The sequence below is a fragment of the Pleurodeles waltl genome, chromosome 5 (assembly GCF_031143425.1).
Source record: "Pleurodeles waltl isolate 20211129_DDA chromosome 5, aPleWal1.hap1.20221129, whole genome shotgun sequence".
Lineage (NCBI taxonomy): Eukaryota > Metazoa > Chordata > Amphibia > Caudata > Salamandridae > Pleurodeles > Pleurodeles waltl.
In genome coordinates this window covers 517846074-517870483 of record NC_090444.1, presented here as the reverse complement: position 1 = coordinate 517870483, position 24410 = coordinate 517846074, and the positions used below count along the sequence as shown (strand labels likewise).

Genomic DNA, 24410 nt, shown 5'->3' with positions numbered 1-24410 from the left:
CAGCATCCCATAATAACTTGCATCAACAGTGATGCACACAGGAAATTTAGGTTCCAACAGTTGCAGGAAATGTGCCTCAAACAACATTGTCTCTAAAAGGATAAAATTGTTCTCCCTGTTCTTTTCCCCCAAACAAATTTTGTTTGCTTCTTTAACAATCTTGTCAAAGGCTTAGCAACAGTAAAAAAAAAGAAAAAAGTTAACAAATGTTGTATAAATCTCATGCAACATTAGAAATCACAACTTTTCTTGGTTCGCATGAACGTCTGTGGCTACAACAGCTTTTAACAGCTCTGGTCTCCGCTTAATCCTCTTGCCATCAATCACACGTACAAGGTACACCATCTGTTATATTCACAGTTAGAACTTGCCAATTTAATCCATTGTCTCGAAGAACAGTCAACACTTTATCCAACCTGTTACAATCTTACTCCCAATTTCTCCCACATACCAGTAAATCATCTTGGAACTCAAGAACCCCATTACACCCCTTTATCAAATTGAACACAATACACTGACACAATGCAGCTGCACTGTCCAGATCAAATGGCATTTTCCTGAACTGAAAAATTGAAGAAAAAAAAACCCACCCGGCGTGACATACACAATCCGATGCTTGGGCTCATCACTTAATACCCCTTAATAATAGGCTGATTATAAACTGAATTTCAAAAAGCACTTCCCTTCCCAAATCACGGTTATCAGTTTTGAGCATGGGGTGTCTATCCACACAAATCACACAATTAAGACTGCACATAAATAAAAAAAGGCAAAGGTCTTCTTAGGCACCTTGACTACTGGTGACAAAGTGATGATTCTATTGGTTTGATTATATCATCCTCAGACTTTCACTCAAAAACTTCAGACAGTTCCTTTCTTATACTTAGCAAAAAAATCCCAAATTTTTCTTTAACCTGAACAATGTTATCCTTACGTTTTATCTGATGTTGGAAACACTTACGCTCCCCCATAGGTTCAGTAAGCACTTACTTTTGATTCTTCAAACGTTTATCCACACTCCTCTCAGCACAAGGTCTCAACTCCACCACCAACATATTTTCACCACACTTACACAGCTCACTTTTAGTAGTGACCTGTATTAATTTACCTTGCCTCAAAACTATGTCCAACATCCCTTGATGAAACCATCCTAAAACATCCTGCCCCTTATCAGCAATATAAACTTTACTTGAAATGGAATTTTCCATAAACTCAATGCTTTCTTCAAACTGCAAAATACACTCGAGAAATTGATATGATATCCGTGTATGTCTTAACATGAGCTGTTACATTTTATTAATCAATTGTGATGTTGTTTTTGTACCAGTGAAGACTACTAAAGCCTTAGTATTATTGCACATCTATACTTACATTGTATTTTAAAATAATTGTAGTTTGGCGGCCCCATGTTGCACATTGCGTATTTCTATTGTACCATGCTAGCAAAGTCTAGCATCATGCTGAATTAAAGAAGTGAGTATTTCAGGAAGTAGTAGAATGAACTCTAGATAGTGTTAACAGTATCTTTGTCCTAAGAACTTCCTGCGTTCTTTACCTAATAAGTTCTTGGCACCTGCTCATTAGTAGCTATATGAAAGTTTCTAATTGAGCACGTTCCTGCTTCCGTTCACTTGCATTGACTGAAATTGTATAAAAATGAACAGAAAATGTATGGATTTTAACATTGCATGCTTCAACTGATCAAGGTCAAAGATATGTTCTGTTTAAACGGCAATTGCCTTGCTTTATATTTGAATCCTTTCTGGCTATTTTGCAGTCTAACAAAAATGGTAGACTTCTATGTTCTATCCCTAATGATGTGTTTTCTTTTACACCTTATTAGGTTAATCTACAAAACTCAATTTGCATCAAGTTTCACATTCTTTTTATGTTCACGTTCCTTACCATGCGTATGTTTTATGTGAAATAATTGTGATACAGGCATCAGAGTCCACAAACAAATCGACATTAATACCATCAACAAGGACTCAAAAAAATTGAATATATCCCATCGCTTATAGTACCAATATTTCTCATACACTCTTGCAAGCAGTGCAAAATTTGAGCTGGTGGCTGCAGGTGGGTCACAGCGTCGCTCATTTTTGTGGAACAGCACTTCTTTTTCGTCATCCGACTTTGCCCACATGCAAGAAAAAAAAACACAAAGGCAGAAAAGGAGGAGGAACATAAACAAAAAACAGTGACAGAAAGCAAGGATATAAAAGAACAGGTATGAGTGAAAAACAGGTGCAGGGAGTGTCTGGTAGTGGTTGGAAGAAGCACAAGATGGAATTGAGGCTAAACAGCAAGCTTCTCTCAAGCACTTTAGGCACCAGTACTTATTATTTTAGTAACTAAGCACGGATTGCAAATCATTCTCTACACCCACACAATTAACTTTGGTTCTTTTCTGACCAAGTGACACTCTGACAAATAAGCCACTACACCAAAATCGCTACAGTCTGTTTTCTTTTCACCAGAACAAAACTGAGTTTGCCAAGAGTTCCAAAGATTCACAGTTGTAGACGATTTGGGACAATTTCCACATGCATTTTGCACTGATCTTTTCAGGATGCACTCTTTTGCTACTCCCCTTCGAGCATGTACCACACACTGCGCCGTCAATCCATTTATTCAGAGCACTGGCATCCATTTTATTTCACAATACTATTGGCTGATTTGATAGCCTCAATCAACAAAGGAATCTTACAAGATAGTAATTTTCCTGCCTTTTTTTCCTTTTAAACACCTAAAGGTGCAGCAACATTATCAACACTGGGTGCTACAGATCAATTCATTTGGGACCTGCAGACGTAGCAGCCAGTGTTGATAATGTTACCACATATTAGCAGACAGTTTCACCTCATCATGTAAGAAATTGGGTTACTGGTTGTGGGGGGGTGACACCCTACTCAAGCAGCAACGACAATCCTTGCCAGGATGAAACACAAGCAAACCTCAAATTAAACTGTGCTTAACCATCTGGTAGATTGGCACAAACGCAGTCACTTTTAACTTAAAGGTAATGTATAAAGTATTTATGCAGCACATCAAACAGTAATAAAGTGAAAACACAACACAGGAAAATTCCCACACCAATGTAGAAAAATACAGTATATTTTAATAATTATTTGATACCAAAACAACAGAAATCCAATTATTAGAACTGGAGATATGTCATCTAAAGGTTTTTTTTTTTTAAATAAAGCCATAGGAAGCAAAAAGAACCTACCAGCAAAGAAAGGAAATATATGACATACAATCTTACCTATAAAGAAAGCATGGCAGTGAAAGACCTGAGCAAGAACACAGACGTTGTGATAAAAGCTGCCGATAAGGGGGACGGAATAGTCATACAAAATGTGACAGGTTACTGCCAAGAAATTCTGAATCAGTTGAGTGATGTAACATGTTATAGTAGGATTGGAAGGGATCTGACAGATGAACTTAGAACAGAAATAGCAGAGGTCACTAAACGAGGATTGGAACAAGGCTTTTTGAGCACCAATAAATATCTGTTCCAAATTAAGGAACATCCCAGGGTACCGGTAATGTATACTCTACAGAAGATACATAAGAGATTAATTAATCCACCAGGGAGACCTATTGTGTCTGGTTGCGGTTCAGTTTTGGAAACATTATGTCAATATTTGGACTTCTTTCTTAAGCCATTTGTACCTTTGACTGAGGCATATATTAGAGATAGCATGAATTTTATCAATTTGTTTGAGGGAATGGATTTTGTTGAATCAACTGACCTATTGGCGACTATAGATATCCAGTCACTATACACTAATATCCCTCCGCCTGAAGCGCTTTGAGTAGTAACTGATGTACTAGAATCAAGAGTCCATCAGTACAGGTTCCCACCTGGTTTCTGGAATCTTTGATGGAGATTGCTCTGACAAAGAATTATTTTCTGTTTGACATTCGTTTCCTACTTTCAAACCAAAGGAGTAGCGATGGGGGGAAGCTTTGCCCCGGATTTAGCTAATTTGTTCATGGCTGAGTATGAGAAACAAAAGATCTTCAACACAGGAAATCCTTTCAATGAAAACATTCTGAGATGACAGATAAATAGATGATGTATTTCTGATCTGGAGGTGGGGGCTAGAGGGGGTCAGTGAATGATTTACAGTGTTTCCTTATGTGGCTCAACTACAGATATTCGGTTTACCATGGAATGCAGCAAAAATAGCATCCCTTTTCTTGACCTCAAGGTGGGTGTGAAGAGGGTAGGATATTTGTGTCATTATACAGAAAACCAAAACAGCGGAATTCCCTACTCCATTCAGCATTACTCATCTCAGGAGCCTAAGGGACAATTTGCTCTTAGGTCAATTTTTTCGGATACACAGGAATCGTGCCAAATGAGTAGATTACTTCAAAGAATCTGATATACTCATTGACAGACTGATTGAAAGAGGCTACCTGAGAAGGCTTGTGAGGCAGGCCCGAAAAATAGCTAGTATAATCACAGGGAATTCCTTCTAGATCCCCAAAATAAGGGCAGGACAACGGATAGATTGGTGTGTGTCACAACATTTAATCCTAATAGTAATAAGATTATTAAAATTGTGAAGCGACATTGGGGACTCGTAGAGGACCATCTCACTAAAAAGGAACTACCCCCTTTTTCATTCAAACGTGTTAGGAATTTGAAGGATGTTCTTGTTAAAGCCACTTTACCTTCTCTGGCTACACCTTCCCTTTGTTACCTTATGGGGCCTCCAGGCAGTTTTAGGGCTTTTTAAATGTGATCATTGTTCTGCTTGTAGGTTCAGTTTCAACACGAGTCATTTTACCTGGTGGCGATGGAGTTATTAATCTGAACTTTTTGTGTAACTGTAACACCAGAGATGTTATTTATGTGGTCTGGTGTCCATATTCATGGATATATGTTGGTTAAACCACTCAAAAGTTGAAATGTAGGATTTTACAACACAGGAGCAGAATCAAATGCAGAACGGCCGGCGAACCACTAGTCGAACACTACCAAAGATTGCAACACAGCAGTGATGATCTTAAGTGGCAAGTGATTAAGAAGGGGACAAAGCCAACCTACGTCAGCGAGAACTTTTTGGGATGGACAAAGGTGGCACGCTTACCGGGGGTTTGAACACAATGGAAGCATGCAGACAAGTTCCTCCTTTATAAACTCTGATAAAGTGACAATCTATTTCATATGGTCATGGACTAGGCTGTCGACAACAGGGAATGGACTCTTGAAAGTAGAATGATTTCGGAGGATCACGGGTCCCAGGGCTGCGTTTTGGTTTGATCGGAACTGTGTTGACATGATTTCTCATAACCCCTGGGTGTTAGTGGATGCGCAATGTTGTGGGCTCCAATGTCAATGCCCTCCACACCCCCAGCTCTAGAACTGGCATTATGTGAGGACCTTGGTGTTGAACCATTGGTGATTGTGAGGACGCACAATTAGTTTTTTTCCACGAAGAATGTATCCCCGAGTGCTTTAGGGGCTCTAGAAGCCTTGGTTGCTTTGTTTCACCACTTATTTGTTTTTTTCAATTGGGTGGCCTTCGATATAATGTGAATATACTAACTAAGGCCACCAGATGGCACTATACGCCCAGAAAGTGCACGTTACGTGCGCCCTTGCAAGCCTTTATACTGGCGTCTCATGGTGCGCCGGCGTTTTGGGCATCCTCTGAGTGTCATTGTTATTGAAGTCCAGGGACCAGAGGGATTGTGTCTTCTATTAATCAGCCTTTCATGTTGTTTGGGCAGTGATATTCAATACATTGCGGTGAGTATACATAAGCGCTATTTGGACTTTAGTTCAGTGCTTTTAGACAGGAGACTTGGACATCTTTTTGCTGCCTCCGTCCTTGGGTGATGTCATGCCTTTGACAGACTCGGATGGTATTTTTAGCGCGTTATCCGACATAGCTTTTGATTTAGCATAACATGTGCATGATACATAATTTAGTAGTGTCTCAGTTCCCTTCTTGTTGTTGTTAGATCTTTTGTTTTTTCACCCCTCGTAACTGCTCTGTCGAGGACGTGAGATGAGGTTATGGTGAATACGGCTACCTCACCGGCTATGGCACTTTTATGTCACCACTGTGTGTCATTGGGGTCTATATAGTTTACTCAGGTTCCAGGTCATGTCCATAATATAGTATGTTTTTCAGAAAAGAAGTTGAGGTGATCCAGAATGAGTTTTATTCTTGGTTATCTCCCCCTCTCCACCAATAGGTCTTGCCATATATATACCTGTAGAGCTCTGGCCTGCGCTTATGGTGACACATCTGGTTGATGTTTGCAACCTACATTGTTTCTGGTGTGAATAATTCACATTGCGCCTTGTTGGCGAGTTGGATTTGTTTATTTTGATCGCATGGAGTTTAGTGGTCTGTGGTCCTCTTGGGCCCTTGATTTGTTACCCTGGTGTGGTTGGGGACGACGACATTCTCATTGGATCATACATCGTTGGGTAATTCATTCACACATAATTATATAGTGAACGACGTGGTTACGCTTGTACACGATTCTGATTCTTATCTCTTTTTCCTAAGTGCTTCCTATGTCACTCTATTTTTTGGTCCTGATGATGACCCGTTGGTAATTTCTCTACTATCGGGGTTGAAGTGTCGACACAAATTGAAAGTGGACTGTTCACAAATACTTTGTTGAGAATTTATAACACCCAAACAATGAGTGAGATATGATGTGAATGCAAAAATTGTTTGACAGCCACACTCTTTTCTATATATTTTGTAAATAACACTGGTGCACTTTACGTTCACTCATTCACTGTTCACTACGCCGTCACTGTATAGAAGCACCTTATTCTAATACAATAAGAATTTTATTGTTATTTTGGATGTTTTGGCTCGATTTTATCATTAAGTAATTTGTTTTTCAGAATAAAAGAAGTACTTTTCAAGATTATTTTCAAAATAAACCTTTGCTTTTGGGAGGGTGTAGTTTTGCTGCGGAAGTCGAGGATAATACTCCACCCCCGAACTGACCAATCTTTTGTTCATAAACTGCAGTTTTCTGGTCGTGGGAGACCGGGTCCCAGTCAAAAGCTCAGTCCGACCACGATAGAGCACGGGCCCAATACAGGATTGAGTTCAGTCAGCTGCAAGTACTTTGTAAACTGTGCTTCCAGATGCGAAGTCTTTGCATTGAGCTGCGCGGGCTGGCATCGAAGGACCAACGAAGAGCTGCAATGCGAGGTCTTGCATCAGGATGTGTCACGCAGCAGCTGAGTCAATGACAGTTGACAAGGCTTACATTGCGAGATCCTGCGTCATTGTCACAGAATAGGCAAAGCTTGCAGAGACTTGTACTGCGATGCGTAAGCACAGGAGATGAGATTTTGCACTATGCTGGTGTGGTCATCAGACTTCATTGCCATCGGTAATACTATGTGTATTTGACCACCAACTCCATTTTGTGCTTAGCTTCAGGTGCCATCACAGCGGCAGCACAGGGTTTTTCCACACTGAGCTTATCTTCCACATAGAACGTGTTTTTGCTTTTCTCACCAGCGCAGGGTCATACCGTGTTGGAACATATCATGGGGGATGCGGATTCAATAAGACAGTACCAGGCTGGGAATGTTTTCATCAGAGAAAGGTACAGCTCTGTCTTTTGAATGCACATTGGGTGTCAGCCAGTCCCTTTGCATGTTTTTGACACAGACCAAGTAGAGCCAGCGTTTGAATTCCATAACAGAAAGGAGGGTGGTTACTAGAATCTTCCTCTTGAGTTAGTTCAGAGGAATAAAAGACGGGGAAACTTTATGCTAAGGCAGGAACTCACCTGTGGAGCGGACACACTGCCCGGGACTTTGATCCCATATGTGGTCTCCTGCTTGGCTGGTCTGAGGGTTCCTACAGTCTGCACTGGCAAGGATGAAGAATTTACCCCTCTCATATTGATGCATTTTAACTTTTAATTATTTAGCATGTATATCCATGTATATATTCATGATTGATGCATTGCACTTCTTTGTTTGTGACTATTTAATGGCTCCGATTCTTCTTGTGTATGCACATGTTTTACTTCATTTGAGTTAAATGCTTATTTTCATATATTTGTGTGCTTTAATTTGATATCTGGGAAGTGCCTTTATAAATTCATTACTCAGACTAAGAGTACTGCATTCGTTGGCATTTTTTTCTCTCAGTTTAAACAAGAGCAACACACCATCAGAGAAGCCATCGGGCTTGCAAGGAGTTGCTATGAGATGAGTCTGTATCGAGGACAATCTGCATTGTGCTGAGCGGGAGTCTATGGCAGGCTGTGTCACCATGTGTGGAGATGCGAGGAGTTACGTCAACAATGAAGAAGCCTGTTATGCCACTGGCTTTGAACAGGGAGTGCAGCCAATTGTCCTCTGGAGATTTCTTGGAGTCCCGGTTTGACACAGGCAGGCTGGATTCAGCAGGGCAACTCACAGCAGCAGAAGACTTCTGGTGCATCAACAGCAAGCCTTGGCCAGTACAACAGTCCTTGATCAGCAAGCAGGGCAGAGTTGACAGCTGGACAGTACTTCTTCCTGGCAGAGTCCACGGATCCAAAAGTGATCTGAAGATTTGTGTCAGAGGGTCCACTATTTATATCTAGGACACATTTTTGAATGGGAGAAGCTTCTAGAGGCCTTCCCCTACAGAGGTGCCTGGAATTTCCTTCCTCCCTGCACTGGTCCCACCTTATCTGGGTGCACAAAAGACTAGTGTGAAACCCTTTGTGAGTGTGAAGAGGCAGATTGTTTCTAATGTGTAAGTGTGGTAGGTGACAGCTGCTCCCCTCATTATAACAGAGATGAACCCTCCTGCCAACACCCGTTTCACCTTTGTCTCACTGTCTGGAAGTAATACTCAAAGACCAACTGCCAGCTACAACTAGTCAGGCGACCCAGGATACAGGAACCACAGGGTTGGGACAAGGAAATGCCAACTTTTTAGGAATTGCTTCTTACAGAATTGAGACTTAAAATCCACCTTTACCAATAAAAGATTTTTTTATTAACATACATCATATTGAGCATGTAGGACAAAACTACCTACCCACATATCCTCATACAGCTATAGATCAGCTTTGATGGAAATAAGGGACCAGGCCATAGTAGTCCATCAATTTGGCACATATCCGGGAATGTTCTTATAGACAGCTTCTGGCCGAGTATATGGGCTTCTTCAACTATGAGCACCACTTCAAAGGGGGTTTAAAATTATAGTTCTTGAAGACCAAAATGGACTTTCTTACCTGCACCCAAATGAAAGTTATCACTTATTAAATATAATAATAAGGTAACCCAGTGTTACTCTATGAGAGAGGCAGGCATTGAAGTAGTGAAAGTGAATTTAAGAGTTTTTCACTACCAGGTCATGTAAAAGATAAATGTACATACCCAACTTTTTATATATATACACCCTAGGGGTGAGGTATCAAAAAGAAAGGATTAGGCTTGGCAAAAGGTTTAGTTTGCCAGGTCGAAATGGCAGTTTAAATTGCACACACAAACTGCAGTGGCAGGCCGGAGACATGTTTGAAGGGCTACTTAAGCAGGTGGCACAATCAATACTGCAGAGGCACTAGTAACACAAAAGGATGATGGACAGAGTGCTGAAACTTTTCAAACACTCATCCCCAGGCACAAACTTGGGTTTAATCCATTGTTTTCTTGCTCACCATGCCACCCTAGTTTGGACCCAGTCATATGCAAACAAGTCTAGACCCTGTTCCCCATGGAAACAGTCCAGCCTGAACTGCTGGGCCAGGTCCTCTCCGGACTGGAAACAAGCATCCTGGGACCCGTTTCAGCGTATCAACCTTCATCAGCAAGGCTAGCTTGATTCCAGTGGCATAGTGTCTAGGGCAACCTACTTAAGGCAACTTTAGCAACACAAAAGGATGATGGACAGAGTGCTGAAACTTTTCAAATACTCACCCCTTGTCACTGATCGGGGTTTAATCCATTGTTTTTTTGCTCACTGTGTCACCCCAGTTTGGACCCAGCCATATGCAAATCAGTCTTGACCCTGTTCCTAATGGAAACAGTCCAGCCTGAACTGCCAGGCCAGGTCCTCCCTGGACCGGAAACAAGCATCCTGGGACCGGTTTCAGGGTATCACCCTTCATCAGCCAGGCTTGCTTGAATCCAGTGGCATAATGAGCACAGGACCCACATCTAGGCATACCCTTCCCATTTTGGGGTGACTTTAGCGACACAAAAGAATGAGGGATGGAGTGCTGAAACAGAACCACTAGTAGCATTTAATTTACAGGCCCAGGGTACATGTAGTACCACTTTACTATGAACTAACAAGTAAATTAAATGTGCCTATTTGGGTGTAAGCCAATGTTACCAGATTTTAGGGAGAGAAAGCAAGCACTTTAGCACTGGTTACGTGGTAAAGTGTGCAGAGTCTTAAGGTCAGCAAAACGAAAGGATTGAAGGCAAAAGAAAGTTGGGGAAAATCACACCAAGTATGTCAGGTCCAACAGAGGATCACAGCAAACAAAGGATACAATAAGGAAAGCCTGAGAGTCAGAAAGGGGCGATGAAGAAATAGAGAACGTAAGGCGTTTGCAAAGACTTCTCATAGAGCTAGCACATGAGTTTAACCTAAACTTAAGAGACTAGAGGTTAGAATTGTAGAGAAAAGGTTAGAAGCTCGTGAGTTCAATGTTAGTGTTGGCTAATTGGTCAGAGTCAATACTTCAAGATTGTCACAATTTTTACTTATTTCCGCATTTGCTCACTATTCACATTTGTCTTTTCTTCACTTTACGATGCTTTTAGGATCTCCAGGTACCATGATCTGCCACCTTGTTTTTTTTTTTCACCAGGTAATCTTGGTATAAGCAAGTCCTGTAATTTTTTTGTTTTAGTGAATTGCTAACTAACCAATATTTTTTTAGTTTACTTACAGTTTTTAACATACAGCATTTTTTATTACGTTTTTTCTTTATTAAGGCTTGAACAAAAAAAAAAAAAAAATTTGTCAAAAAGTGGACCCTTAGCACTGAAATCAGAAGTGAAGAAGGCAGCATGACAATACATAACAGAAGTCCCAGGCATGTATATGCTTTGTGGTCTATGATAGTATGTATTAATCTATGATATACAACACCAGCATCTTTTTTTATCCATTCACTTATATCCGACATCTGAGCCAATTCACTTCCGTTCTCTTCTGCTCTGGCCATCTGCTGCAAACAACAGCGGAACGGGGCCCAAATTTCCCTGGGGCGGCTGTCTCAGGGATGAGCCCATAATATATGTTGAGCTTCTCATTGCAATATCCTTAACACAACAGATACGGTGGCATAATGTTACAGACTGTTGCCCATACAGGGTCAGCAGGTTAATAACCCGACTACACTTGTAGACACCACGAATAAAGGTCAAATTTACCAGTAGTCCTCAAGGTATTTTTAATTGGTCTGGATCCCCCTTTTTGTTCAGTAGCTTTTATCTAAGAACTCCCTCCTTGTAGATTTGCCAAGAGGTCGAGTCTGTCTTGGTAGCACTGTCCTACCAAGGTGGGGCAAGCTCGCCGATGATGAAGCATGACAAGTGTGTGCATGAGGCTTCCTCTTCCATAAGGAGAATCCCCCCCTTGTGTTCCTGATGGACAGCAATTGCGTCATTCCCCAGGTCTGGTTATTAGTCTACTGACCCTGTGTGGGCAACAGTCTGTAAAGTTATGCCACCATACCTATTGTGTTAAGGATGCCTTACCTGGGAGGATATATGGTGGCTTAATAACCTCCCCCTCTCCTATAAGGGTTGAACCTAACTGTATTAGACTCTGCTCATGCCCCCTCCCCCAGTGCCGTGCCACGAGTCTCTTGCCCAGCAACAGGTCCAGAGATTTAACTTTGCGCATGGCGAGTGGGACTGTCTGTACCTAGACTCATGATTCTCATCAAGGAGGTCGGTGGCAACCAGCTCAGCTCCAAGCTATGTTCTGCTGCATGCTGAATACTTTGCTCCAGAATTCTCTAAATATGTGACCAGGACCAAGCCAAATGAAATAAAGCCCCCCTCACCCCCCGCCCAATAAGGCATTTCTAGAACCCTCCCACAGCCCACCTGTGCAGCACTGCAGTGTATAATATACTCTGTGGTGCTAACAGTAATGAATCAACCACAGTCTGCTACTAGGCAGTAGTTCTCCTGTAAGCGCACAGCAGTGCTCCCATGTGCTATCCACTATTGGGCCTATATCTGTCTCCCACTTAGTTTGGGCAGAGCTAGAACTGCTTAATGTGTCTGCTTGCGTTGTGACAAGTTTTATTGGGATCTTGGTACCAGCTACCACCTCCAGAGACCTGGTACGGATCAGTACCTTAGGGTATTTTGGTGTCAGTTTTTTGCTCACTGCCTTCCGTCTGTAGCATAGAAGAGTGCACCGGGGGTTAATAGGAGAGTGCTGTTGTAGATCCTCCAGAATAAGAGCTGTCCCCTGGGGACACAGGTCCCACCCATGTCCTGAGTTTAAGTTTCTGCAGCTGGGCGTGTGCCACCTTTTCGAACATGGCAGGCAACGGGGGTTCCTGGCTAGTCGGGCAAGAAGGGTATAACAGTGGTGCAATATTGGCCTTTTTCTCAGCTCCACCCTGCTGCACTTGTACACGCTATTGTATCTATTTCTTCTCTGCTGACAGGCCTCTTCTCCCACAATACAGTCTGTAGGGGAGCATGGGACGAAATACCTTTTTCCACAGCATGGTGAGCCATATATTTGAGTGGGTTAAACCAAAGGTGTGCATAACGTACCTGTGCACACAAATAGTACAAATCCATACTGGGGATGGCAAATACCCCTGTGATGCGGCAGAATGAGGACGGCCTGGACACAAAAGGCCTATCATATAGTGCTGGCTGGGTTCACGCATTGCTACATAATTACGGACCACTACAGCAAGCCACATTTTCATCTTTATACCTTTGATGCGCTCAATGGTGGATATCCCTGTACTCAATAGTCCTGCCCAAGTGACGACTTCAGTAATATCACAATTCTACGGCTTCCATTTTACTCTTACAGTGACCAGACTGGTAGCTTGGCAGTCTTGATAATGTTAATACCCGTGGATTATTAGCCTGGACCCGCATGTATACTTTTTAACTGCTATACGTGGGACTGTGTAAAGATAATACAAGGCAATAGAGACGAGGAGTAGACAACACATCAGATCTCGCTCGGCTCAGATCTGAGCCAGGCGAAGATGGAACTTTTCCCCGTAATCACCCAGTAAAACATTATAAGGACTAACCCAGACCGACCTTCTCCCCACCTACCTGTTCAAATGGATTATCATGTCAACAAATGTCAGAGTCAAATAGTGGCTCTGCATTATCTCCAGACCCTCCCGTCCTCTTTTACGACCAACCGTGCCTAGTTTGACAAAAACTTAAATATTACTGTTCGGATTTCCTGATCACAGGGAAACCAGACGATGGGTTTTTATGTTTTGTGGTATTTTTATAGATTTTTGTTTGACACTGGTACAGCTGCATCGTGAGTACACGCAGCCGTGCTTCAAGAACCATTTAAAATAATGTTATAGAAAGCCACAATAACATTCCACAGTACAATCAATGCAACAACAAAACAAAAACAAAAAACAAATTATCTGGTAGAAAATTAGAATTTGAAGAATTCAAAGTAATAAATGGATGGCTGCAAAAACGTGATCATTGCAGACATATTATATTTAGGGCAAGATTATAAGAAACATACGCTGTATAAAATTATAAATTGTAAACGTTAATTTTGCCTTTCCTGCATTATTTGATAATTGGTGGTTCTGCACCAAAGACAAGCCAGCAACAGTCAACTCCACAGGACTTCTCGCATGACACCCAGCAACTCAGTCTACCACATTCAACTCCATCTACAGGCCTCTGGAGCAGGAGAGGAACTTAACCATCGAAGCCTCAGACATTCTCATCACTTCATCCACCCCACACCACCTTCCCCAGTGCCTGCCACCTCACAGAGCACTCAACTCAAGCATGAAAAAAACAAGAGACAACCTCTTCAAACGTATTGACACATTCGGTGTTTGCAGTATGTCAACCAATTAACAAGCTCCAAAGACGAAATTCTTTACATGGAGTTCTCAATATCACCAAGCATCCAATATCCCTGGACTGGTTAGACTTCCTTATCGTGTCACCCTGGTCTGCATCCAACGAACATATCAAGGACAACACAAAAGAAAAAAAATCTGTTCCTACAAAGACATCTCTATCTTTCATCCACCACCAAGTCACTTGGATTCATCCTGGACACTGACCTCACCCTGAGCTAACGCATAGTGAAGTAAACTTGGATGACTTAGTACCAGTTTTCTCTGCTAAAGAAAGTGAAGCCATTACTCTGAGAACGCATCTTCAGGGCGGCAGGTCAGGGCCTCATACTCATGAAGCTTCACTGCCCACCCAGCGCCGATGGAACTCCCGCACCCTCTTCAAAACCAGTTTCATAATTTGTAAACCCATCACAAGAAGCACTGTGGCCTATTTGGCAGGTAAGCTCACCATTTCCAGTGACCCTCTACACACCCAGTCAGAATACTATCGGGTAGGTCACAAACAAGAAAAACAAGGCAACAGGCCTTCTTAGTCTATGCACCCAGAATTAGAAACAACATCTGAGTAGCCATAAACCACTTCAAAACTACTCTGTCAAAGCTGGAGATAAACTTTTTCAAAGACACCCATCTTCATCACAAGACAGTACCTGTTCACTGCCGCTCTCAGAGCATAGCAACTCCTCCAATCACAATTTGAGTGTATTATTGTGCGAACGCTCTGCTGAATCCATTGGTTCCAAGGACTTGCCCCTCGCCATATGCTTAATGGTTTTGTTTACTTCCTCCGCTACCAGCGGGGCATCTAGGGAAGCCCGCTGTTAGGTGGAGACTGCACCTACTAGTAACTTCACCTGTGGCAATGTTAGGTTGACTAGGCGTTCTGGATTTGTCAGTACAGTCTTGGAATATCATCATCCGTCTTGGCAGATATGACTAAATTCAGCACGCCCCAGTTTTTACAGCAGGTCAACAGAGCACTGACGGAGGCAAGCTTATATGTGCTCCACTGCAAGATGAGTTACCAGCCTTTTCAGAGATAAATTTAACTACCACAAATGATGTGTAAAAGCTGCATTTAATTCAGTCCACCTCGGGCCTTATGTTCAAGCGTTAAGACCAGTGATTTCCAAACTGTGATTTGTTTCTAAATTGCTATTTCGTAATCGTTAGTACTAATGCATGAAACTTTTCCTTTTAGATTAATGAATCCTATTGGGTCCCACAACTGTACAAAAAAACACTATCTTTGGCAAAGATAAAAGGCGAGCAATCAACGCTAAAAGTATTGGTTGAGTCATTCCTTGCTATAACTGCCGCGGGGGTAGTGCAAAATTCCGAAGAGTTGTCAAGCAAGGCGGTTACTGAGGTACATGCGAATGCCGAGCACCAGAAATGTTCGCCCGAATCTAGCCCTTCGTTGCAATGCACCACCATGTATCAATTAATGCTCTTCAGTGCCCGTAACTCAGTGAAAACCACCACCTTGTGCTTCGGTACCTGCCTGGTTCTGCTTCTCAATGTTTCACCGGCACGACTCACGCCACCCTACTTCAATTAGCAACAGGTGGGACGACGCTGTGTCCGGTAACCACAGCAACGACCCTTACGTGTGACGTAGAGGGTGAAAGGTGACAGTTGAAAAGCGATTGGCAGGAAGCAGAAGTGGGAGCTCAAAATGTTGAGTGACAATATTGTTGATTTTATGGACAATGTGTTATAGTTGTTTCCAGCATTGTTACAGTTGTAATGGACGTTGTTTTGATGGAAACGGAATAACCGGTGTTTCTAATTTGTCTGCAATTTTGTCGACGGGAAATAAGGACGTTGATTTTAAAATCAACCTTTTGCTGTCCAATTTGAAGACTTTTTTTTTTTATAGCGGTAACATTGTTCTTTTGTTACTTGGTCTGCTGGAAAAGCCTTCAGAAAGAACAGTCTTCTGTTTATGGAGTAGTCTGTTTTCCCTTTCCTCAGCCACGGTTTTGCTGCTAGTCCTTCTTTTGTTTTGGTGCGGCCACCGGCCTCTTTTCCATCCACACCGTTCTTTGGCAGGAGTTCGTGGACGGTGTGAGAACTTCGGTGACAGGGAAGATGGCGTCCACCGCGGCTGGGAAGCAGCGCATCCCCAAAGTTGCAAAGGTAAGGACGATCGCCCCAGAATGTAGAAAAAACCAGAAGGTGAGAAAGAGGCGTTATGTTCCCTAGCCAAGACGGCTCCAGAACGTGACTCTGAGAAAAATATTTTATGAAGCCTTCCTGGTGTTTATTTTAGAGTAAAACATAATCGAAAAGTTTAGACTGTGTGATGTGCGTAGTGGTGTGTGTAGGTAATCCAAATTGGTGTTTACATCTTTTGCTAGAGGGACATATCTGACGTCATCGAAACGCGACGATTTTTTATTCTTAGTACTTATTCAAATGGACTGTGGATTTTAAACGCTGGTTACAAAACGTTCAACACTTATTGTTTTAGTGAGGAAGAGCCTCGTACTAAGTTTGGAGCCTGTTACATGCAGGTTAAACAGAGACGTCGGTAGTAGATGCATTAACCAAGAGATCTACCTTACTTCATTTTTTGCAGACATTTCTGCACAGGGTGCATTTATCCACTCCGTTTTCTGACTGATATGAGATGCTCTGGTTTTCACCGTACGTGGATCTCTTCAGTCATATATTTTTCTTATCCAACTGAACTGCATTTCAAGAATTTGAACTAATGTCCTGCAGCTTAGACCTAGAACTATAACTTAACCTATATTGTTTATTTTTTTTCCAATATAATCTTTTCCTTTCGCGTTTTATTTAGTTTTTGCTACTTTGTCCCTTTTTATTGTTTTCGTCATACCCTAGTCTAGATCTGTCTCCTTCATTTTGATTTGTATATATTCTTTAATCTCCTTTGTATGACCTGTGTTTTCTTTGTTTTTTCGCCCCCTGACCCATTCTCAGCTTGGCCAATTTCCTGCAGTTGCTTTTAACGATTTGTTCTCTCCTCTTCTATTTTCCTGCCAGTGTGTGCTGATGTACTTCTTTCAGATTTCTCCATCCCAGTCACACTTTTTCCGTCCTCCTTTTATTATCACACAATTATATTCACTTTTTTGTCACTTCTAAGAAGTGAATGTTTGAAACTCTCTGTGGGCCTACACTTACATTTATAGCGCAGGCCTTTATAAAAATGCAGTTAAACTTCCATTGCAACACAGTGAAACCTAGACACCACAAACACTTTTTAAAGAGCTTTCTACCTTCCTGCTATTAGCCTTTATGTTCGTAATATAATTGATGGCCTATCTCATCAAATACATTTATTTGTGGTACATAAATAGTTCACAGAAGCTGTACAAAATAAATCTAATTTCTTTCCCTCACCTAACCATATAAATGAATTTACAAATTAGTACAAATTACAACATTTTTAAAAGAGAAAGTTATTTCTGCTTATCCTGCCGTTATCGTGGAAGTGCCTGCACATCACCTGGTGCACTCTGTTGCTCATCTTTCTTTGCCAACTGTTGTATATCACTTTAGTTCCTTGCACTATATATGACCCAGTGTACCTCTTCGGCACAGCATCCAATGCACTGCTGAGGTGTATTTATCAAGAACACACCGGGAATGCAACACACAGTGCTCACCTAATGCTCCATTGGAGCGCCTCACCATGTGTTATTTTCTTCATGTTATGTTTTTTATACATGCACACCTTAGTGCTACAGGTCTAGTTGCAGAGGGTGTGCAGTGAGTCCAATAGGAGTCCAATGGAGGTTTGGAGTAATCAGTGTTGAGACCAGAATTTCCCCTACTTGGTATACATGTGTATCTCTTTGCTTTGAGTGTCTTGCTGCCTGTGTGTATGGTATCTGGTGTCCTAACTTTTATTTTGGCCATAGTGTATGTCATTCTCGCTCTGTGTGCAGAAACCTAGGCCTGTCCCTGAATATGTGAGTTCCTGGACCTGAAGATACTCACCAAACTGTGTGCTCATAATGGACGGTGGACTATGGCCCCTTTCCTGGTTGTAACACATAATGTGGTTTTGTCAGCATATCATGTTTTGCAATTGATTGTGTGATGAAATCTTTTTGCTTGTCTTACTGAGGGTGGCTTACAGGCCCCAGCCGTGTAAAGTTCCAATGTGATGTCTTTGTCCAGAACCTTGTGCTGGGATTCTGTATGTTGAGTGTGTGTACCTATGTAGGGGGTGCAGTGAATGTGCAGTAATAAGACTGAGTGTAAGAGAGCTGATGTACTAAAATCAGTTGCATCGATTTTGGATACCTCTTGTTAAACTTGGCTTAAGACCGAGGATGAGGACAGCTTCCCAGACAGTGGCGGTATATTGCCTGCATTGCTGTTTTGCAGGGTGGCTATTTAGACTCTGAAGTGAGGAGTTTAGGAGGGTTAACATAGACGTTCCATGAGGAGTTTTGATAGTATGGGCTTGCTGATTAGTTTTCCCTGAGTACTGCCATTAGGTTGATGGTAGAGTTGAAGTGTGTGGCTGCAGGTTCTGCTGTGTTAGGTGAAAAAATGTCCTGTCAGCCCTGCCCTTTTTTGTATCTCTGATTACTGTTTTAGAGAGGCTGATGACGGGCAGGTGCTGAAACCTCTCGTTTTATTGTGCCTGTCTTTTGGATGCTCCTGTTTGGAGACCCACCTCCACTGTTAACTGTTGTGAGAAACATCACTACACACAAAGGCTGTATCTCAGAAGCAACCAGAGAAGGACACTTGAAAGGATAACCACTCCAAACAGGTTATGAAGTTGGAGACATATTCAATATGATCTTCTAGACAATGTGTGTAAAAGTGGGAGTAAAACCATCTAATTTAGATCCAGTTCAAAGACCCTCAGGCCCAAAAAACAGTGTGCATTGCAAATTACTCTAAAGACTGCTGAGTGACCAGGGCTGGTGTCTGTCTTGCAGCCAGTCTCCTACAATAGGGGAGGGGAGGGAGAAATCATCTAAAGTCTGTGCTTTCTACTGGAGGAGCCGAGCTTCTGTCTAGCCCCTTAGAACCCTGCATGCTTGCTGAGAGATGGAAAGAGTCTGCTTGGTTCTTCAGGAGGAGAGATTGTCCAGGAAGAGAAGTCCCCTGGGTCCCAGGGACTGAGGGACGTCCAGAGGAAACTGAATGCCTGATACCAAAGCCATTAGAGACCCGTGCTACAGAGGGTCCCCATGATCTTTCAAAGTTCTTCTTCAAGCGTTTGTGAGTGCATCAACCCATTTGAGACTCCAATTGCCTGCGTTGTACCCGTCAAGGTTGCACCTGCATGTGTTGTCCCCATCGGGGCTACACCTGCCTAGGTGACTGCACCAGCCTGACCATAACCTATACTAAAGTCAGCGAATAGCACAGTCAAGACTAACTCCGCCTCTGTCGCTGGACAGAGTTGCTTCATCTCAATCCGCACCAGCAGGGCCTCTGCTGGGTGCTAAACTGAGCTGAGGCATCTGTGTACTGCGAGGAGAGCTGTGCCTAGCCTCCTAGGCGGGACCCACAGCTGCTACTGGCCTCCTTGGTATATTATAATAACAAAGCATATACGGTATGGCTTATATGCTTTGTTATATTAGGTTACTAGACATTATAATATGATATACACAGCAACAATAAAATGTCAGATGCAATATACAGACACACAAATATATTCCATGTCTCTCCAAATTTTCTTTTAGTAGGGGAGGTGGTAGAAAAATGTATCTACAGTCATTCATCCACCTACACATAGTAATGATGGTTGGTTCGACCATTCACTATTATGTTGTTTAATCATTGTGTTGATTTATACGTTCTTCATTGTTATATTTTTGTTGCCGCAAAATGTTATCAAACTCTACACACAAGTAATTAAACAGAGAAATATGTGGTTAATAACAATAGATGTGGCTGAATAGTTCGATGTGATACATTCACAATATTAAATCAAATAAAGATCTATTTAAGTGTAAGAAATAAGGTTAGTCCCCCCCCCCCCCCTCTAGAGAGTATATGCCTTGTTAATGATAGCCCTGGTGCGGTGGGGTTACACGGGCAAACCCCTGGTTTGGTGTCTGTGCTGGCCTCCTTGGCGACACTGACAACAGTGTCTTCTCTAGCTACAGGCCTCTGTCTGAAAGAGGATAGCCTGGCCACCAAATCTTTTCAGTGGGAGCATGAGAGATTAAACACATTACTCACAACTTCACCAAGGGTAACAGAAACGAGAATTGAGTGCACTTTTGATGTGTGAGGTAGTTGACACTGCACAGGAACTTAATTAATGCTACTTCCATAACAATTGAGGGGAGAGTACAAGCCATCACAGACTGTCACTGGGGGGACTAGCTTGAGAGAAGTCAGTGGTTGTAGTGTCAGAAGGGAGAATCGTAATAGGATCCCTCCCCAGTACACTAGATAGAACTGTGTAGTATTAAGTACTGTTGTGTAATTAAAAGTATCTCCTTTTCTTAAAAAGACAAGCACTGTGCTCGGCATTAAGTTATTGTGCCTGTGAACCCCCACACTACCTCCCTGAAAAGCCAATGACTGCTTTTCTGCGGTACCCTGAGTCACATGCTGAAAAGGATGCACTTAGCCCAGTTTGCAGCACTATTGTAGGACAGACCCAATGACATACAAAGGCAAACAACCTCCAAGACCATGATTAGGGCTCTATAAATTCTCTCTGCCCTATGAGTGGGGTGTGACATACAATGCAGTAGGAATCTCAAGCATACTGCAGGAGCTGCAGTGAGTGCTGTAAGAGTGTACTGCAAGGTGGTTTGCAGCAATCCCAAATAATTACAAAGTAAAAATGCATGTTTCTGTTTAATTACGTTGCATCATTGACATTATCTCTGGTTCAGGCAAGGAAAATGCCCCCCTGATTGCTCTTTGGGTAGTACAGCATAACAATAATCAGGTTTTAGTGGACCCTTGGGTGTCAGTGCCACTGCATCTGACGCACAGCTGATAGCAGGTGGAAGGAAAACCAAACAATGATGTGCCACTAACTTCGTTTGGTTTCCCTTTGTCAGTTCTTTGTAATTGTAAGGAAGCAGGCTTTATTTTTTTTTATTTTTTTTTTTGCAGGTTTTCCTCCACTTTTTACTCACATTTGGACGATTAGCTGCTGTTTTTCCACTTTTCAACTCTGAGAGTGCACTGAGGCCTGCTGTCCAGACCTCAGTGACAGTGGTGGTCAAGTTAACAATTATGTCACTTTTAAAGTTAAGCAACTTAGTCCAGTCACTTCACATAGGCCCCGGCACACAGTCAGCTTTCTGACTACCAGGAGAGATGTGTGAACAACTCCCAGGGTCAGGAACAAAGGTAGTAGCTGCTGAGTGAGGCTTGACCGCCTCCGCCAGGAGGGCCATTCGGGGTGTTGGCCCAAACAGTGAGATTCAAAGGGGAAGCTGTCTTTGAAGGGCAAATTGTGATAACACCCTAGAGCAGGGCTCCTGTGGACGGGTTGGAGACAGGGACAGAGAGGGAAACCCGGTGTTGTAGCTGGTTTTCCTGTAGGTGTACAGCTGTAGGTAGCCATACCCCCTGACGACCTGGGAAGGGTCATGCCATCTTGGAAGGGGCAAGAATGTTGCACTCTGAGTTTGCCAGATGCCAAACCATACAGGAGCTACATCCCCTACGAAGAGGAGACCCATTAGCCCATTACCCATTAACCGGTGACTGCATTGTCCCCTCAGGGCACTTTCCTGGATAAATAAAGCACCCTTGGCATCCTAGACTTCAGTACACCACAGATCTGGAGAGAGGATGGAATAAAGACGATCTTACAGCCATTAGAAGCACAGAAAGAGAGATTGCAATGTCAGTGTGACTGCGCCGTCTGCACCTTAGGATAATAGGGTTTGGGCAATGTCCCGAGTTTCTGGCTCGGGCAAAAGTTGATTCCCAGCCCTATATCGAAGCAATGACTCCAAAGGTCAGTTGACTGGCCCCCTGCAATAGCGCCACAGACATTAAAGCTAGAAGAGCCCAAATCGTCTGGTATCCACAGCACAAGTTTTGCCGCTACTGAACTACAGGCACTTCAAAAGGCTTAGCCGAGATAACCAATAGTTGGACCCGTGGGTGCTGTCTATTCCCTGATTAGTCGCAACTAAGGGACACTATCCCCCACCATACATTTTCAGCCTGACAGCTGAATTACAAGAACTGGAGGCCTGCAACAGCATCCCTTCTACCAGTGCAAAGAGGACTTAGTGGTACCACAAGGCCCGTGGTGAAAGACGATCATCTCACCCAGTATGGAACCCCATCGACAGCACAGCCTCAGAAGCATCCTTAAGCATTCTTTGCCTGCATCCCTCTGCATCAGGACCACTCCATTGTTGTCTGACGGTTGTCCTGCAAAGTTTGGATTTTGCTTCAAAGATGCTCTGGTGGCAACATAAATGTCCAAAGTATCCTTACTGATCTCCTAGACCTGTTGTGTCGGAATTGGTCGTCCGACTCTGGTCAGATTTGCCAGACTAACTCTTCCAACATTTTCAAAAGTTTATATTGACCAATGCTTTTTGAGGTTGATACCAAAGTTATTTATTGCTTTAAAAATTCATATCTCTTGTCCCCTGTGGTGGATATTGATGATCAAGGACTCTAAAAAACATAAAAATATGTTCTACTTTAAGAAAAATCTGCCAGGTCTTTCTTATTATTTGATATTCTTATTCTGTTGTTTGGTGCTGTTAAATGCTTTATGCATTGTTCCTTTGCTAAGCCTTACTGCTCACAGCCACAGCTACCCAGGGTTGAACTTAAGGTTAAGTAAACGTACCTGACTGGGCCCAAGACAGTATTTGTGAGTGTAATGCACTTTAAAGCCCCACAGCCATATTATGTAGTACACCCTCATCCTCACGTTGGTACCTAGCAGTGGGATCCAAAACTTGTGTTTGGCTGTCCTAGTCAATTAATAAGTTGGCTATCACATAAAGAAAACTGAGTAGAGTTGAAGTAACAGTTTCAGAAGTTTGACAAAAGTTTTGCGTGCACTTGGCACTGTATTTCCAAGAGCCAAAGAAATCGAAAACCAGTTTTCCTAAGTGGCAAAAAGTTTATGCAAGGCATAAAAGATGGAGAATGGGGCAATAAACTTGATTAACCTGCTCTTACTGAAAATCAACAATTTGAAAGGGATCTGCAGGAGAAAGGTAATGGGCCTCAGCATGACAGTAAGAAAGGAGGAATTGGATAAAGCCCTCAAAGCATGGGAAGAGGCAAGGATGGTCCAGGCCCACCTGGCAGTGGAAGTCACCTCTGAGAGTGGTGATGAAGAGGCCAATGGCACAAATACTTTTGAAACTGAGGGGGCTAACAACAGTGTGGCTCCCACAGTACGATCAGTAAATGGGTCATTATCTGTGTGTGAGAGGAGCTTTACATCTGCAAGGGGATCCAGATATTTGGACGGCCAGCTTTCCCTCTTAGAGATTTAGGAGAAGAATTTGGCACACCAAGCAAAAACACCAATCCTACAGGTGAGAAAGCCAAAGCAGGGGTTAGCAACCCAAGAGAATGGTGACAGCAACAAAGAGTTAAAGAGGCATACTAGTGGTGCCTATGAACCCATGTTGCCCAAGGGGCTCATTCCAAAGTTTGTAGAAGGTGGTGGCATAGAAAAGTGGTTGGCATCCTATTAGAGAGCCTTTAGGATAAGAAGGGTGAGTGCACAACATTGGGGGGCCCTGTTGTGGGAATTGTTACCAACAGTGGGGATAGTTAGATTACTTAAACTCGAGGATGAGGTGGCAGAATCTTACACCCACATGAAAGGGGCACTCATTGAGCTATTCAGTCTTACCCCAGAGGAGGAACACACCAAAGGGGTCAACAGAGACATGAGTGGGCTTTGAGGATGCATCGGTGAAGTCACTAGATAGCTGGATAAAGGTTAAAAAGGCTTATGCCCATGAGAGCTTATACAATTTAATGGTGAAGGGACACACTCTTACAAATTGTACCTCTGAGAAGTTAAACCAGTATCTGTTAGATTCAATGCTTTTTAGTCCTAGAGAGCAGGGCAAGAGTACAGATGAGTGGGTAAGGACTTTAGTAGCTAAGAAAACCCAGGGGGGTGATCCCAAGAAGGAGTGGGTAGGCCCAGAGCAGGGAAAGGGGGGGTAATAAATCCACCTAAGAAAATCCCTCAGAGACCCTGAATCTTAAAAAGAGAGGAGATCAAGACACACTTCACCTCTGGTAAGCAGATTAGTGGGGACCCAGAGCTTAAAAAGTTCTTAGATAGTAGGCCCTGCTTCGATTGTAGCAGGTTGGGAACTACAGAGGGGACGTAGCTT

General features: G+C 42.7%; 2 protein-coding genes across 4 annotated transcripts in view; one reads left to right on the top strand and one right to left on the bottom strand.

Annotated features, from left to right (window-relative positions):
- Positions 1-15681, bottom strand: part of CFAP61 (cilia and flagella associated protein 61) — a 1725308-nt gene extending 1709627 nt beyond the window's left edge. For 2 of the 3 annotated variants that reach the window (XM_069234338.1, XM_069234339.1), the window contains exon 1: positions 15592-15679. The gene's annotated coding sequence lies outside the window, so the exon portion shown is untranslated. Of the gene's footprint in view, positions 1-15591 lie in introns of all 3 variants that reach the window. The other variant, XM_069234340.1, reaches the window with a different exon arrangement.
- Positions 15682-15717: 36 nt separating this feature from the next.
- Positions 15718-24410, top strand: part of CRNKL1 (crooked neck pre-mRNA splicing factor 1) — a 101812-nt gene continuing 93119 nt past the window's right edge. The window contains exon 1 of the mRNA XM_069234341.1: positions 15718-16233. Within this exon, the coding sequence (XP_069090442.1) occupies positions 16186-16233 (48 nt within the window). The 5' untranslated portion in view covers positions 15718-16185. The remainder of the gene's footprint in view (positions 16234-24410) is intronic.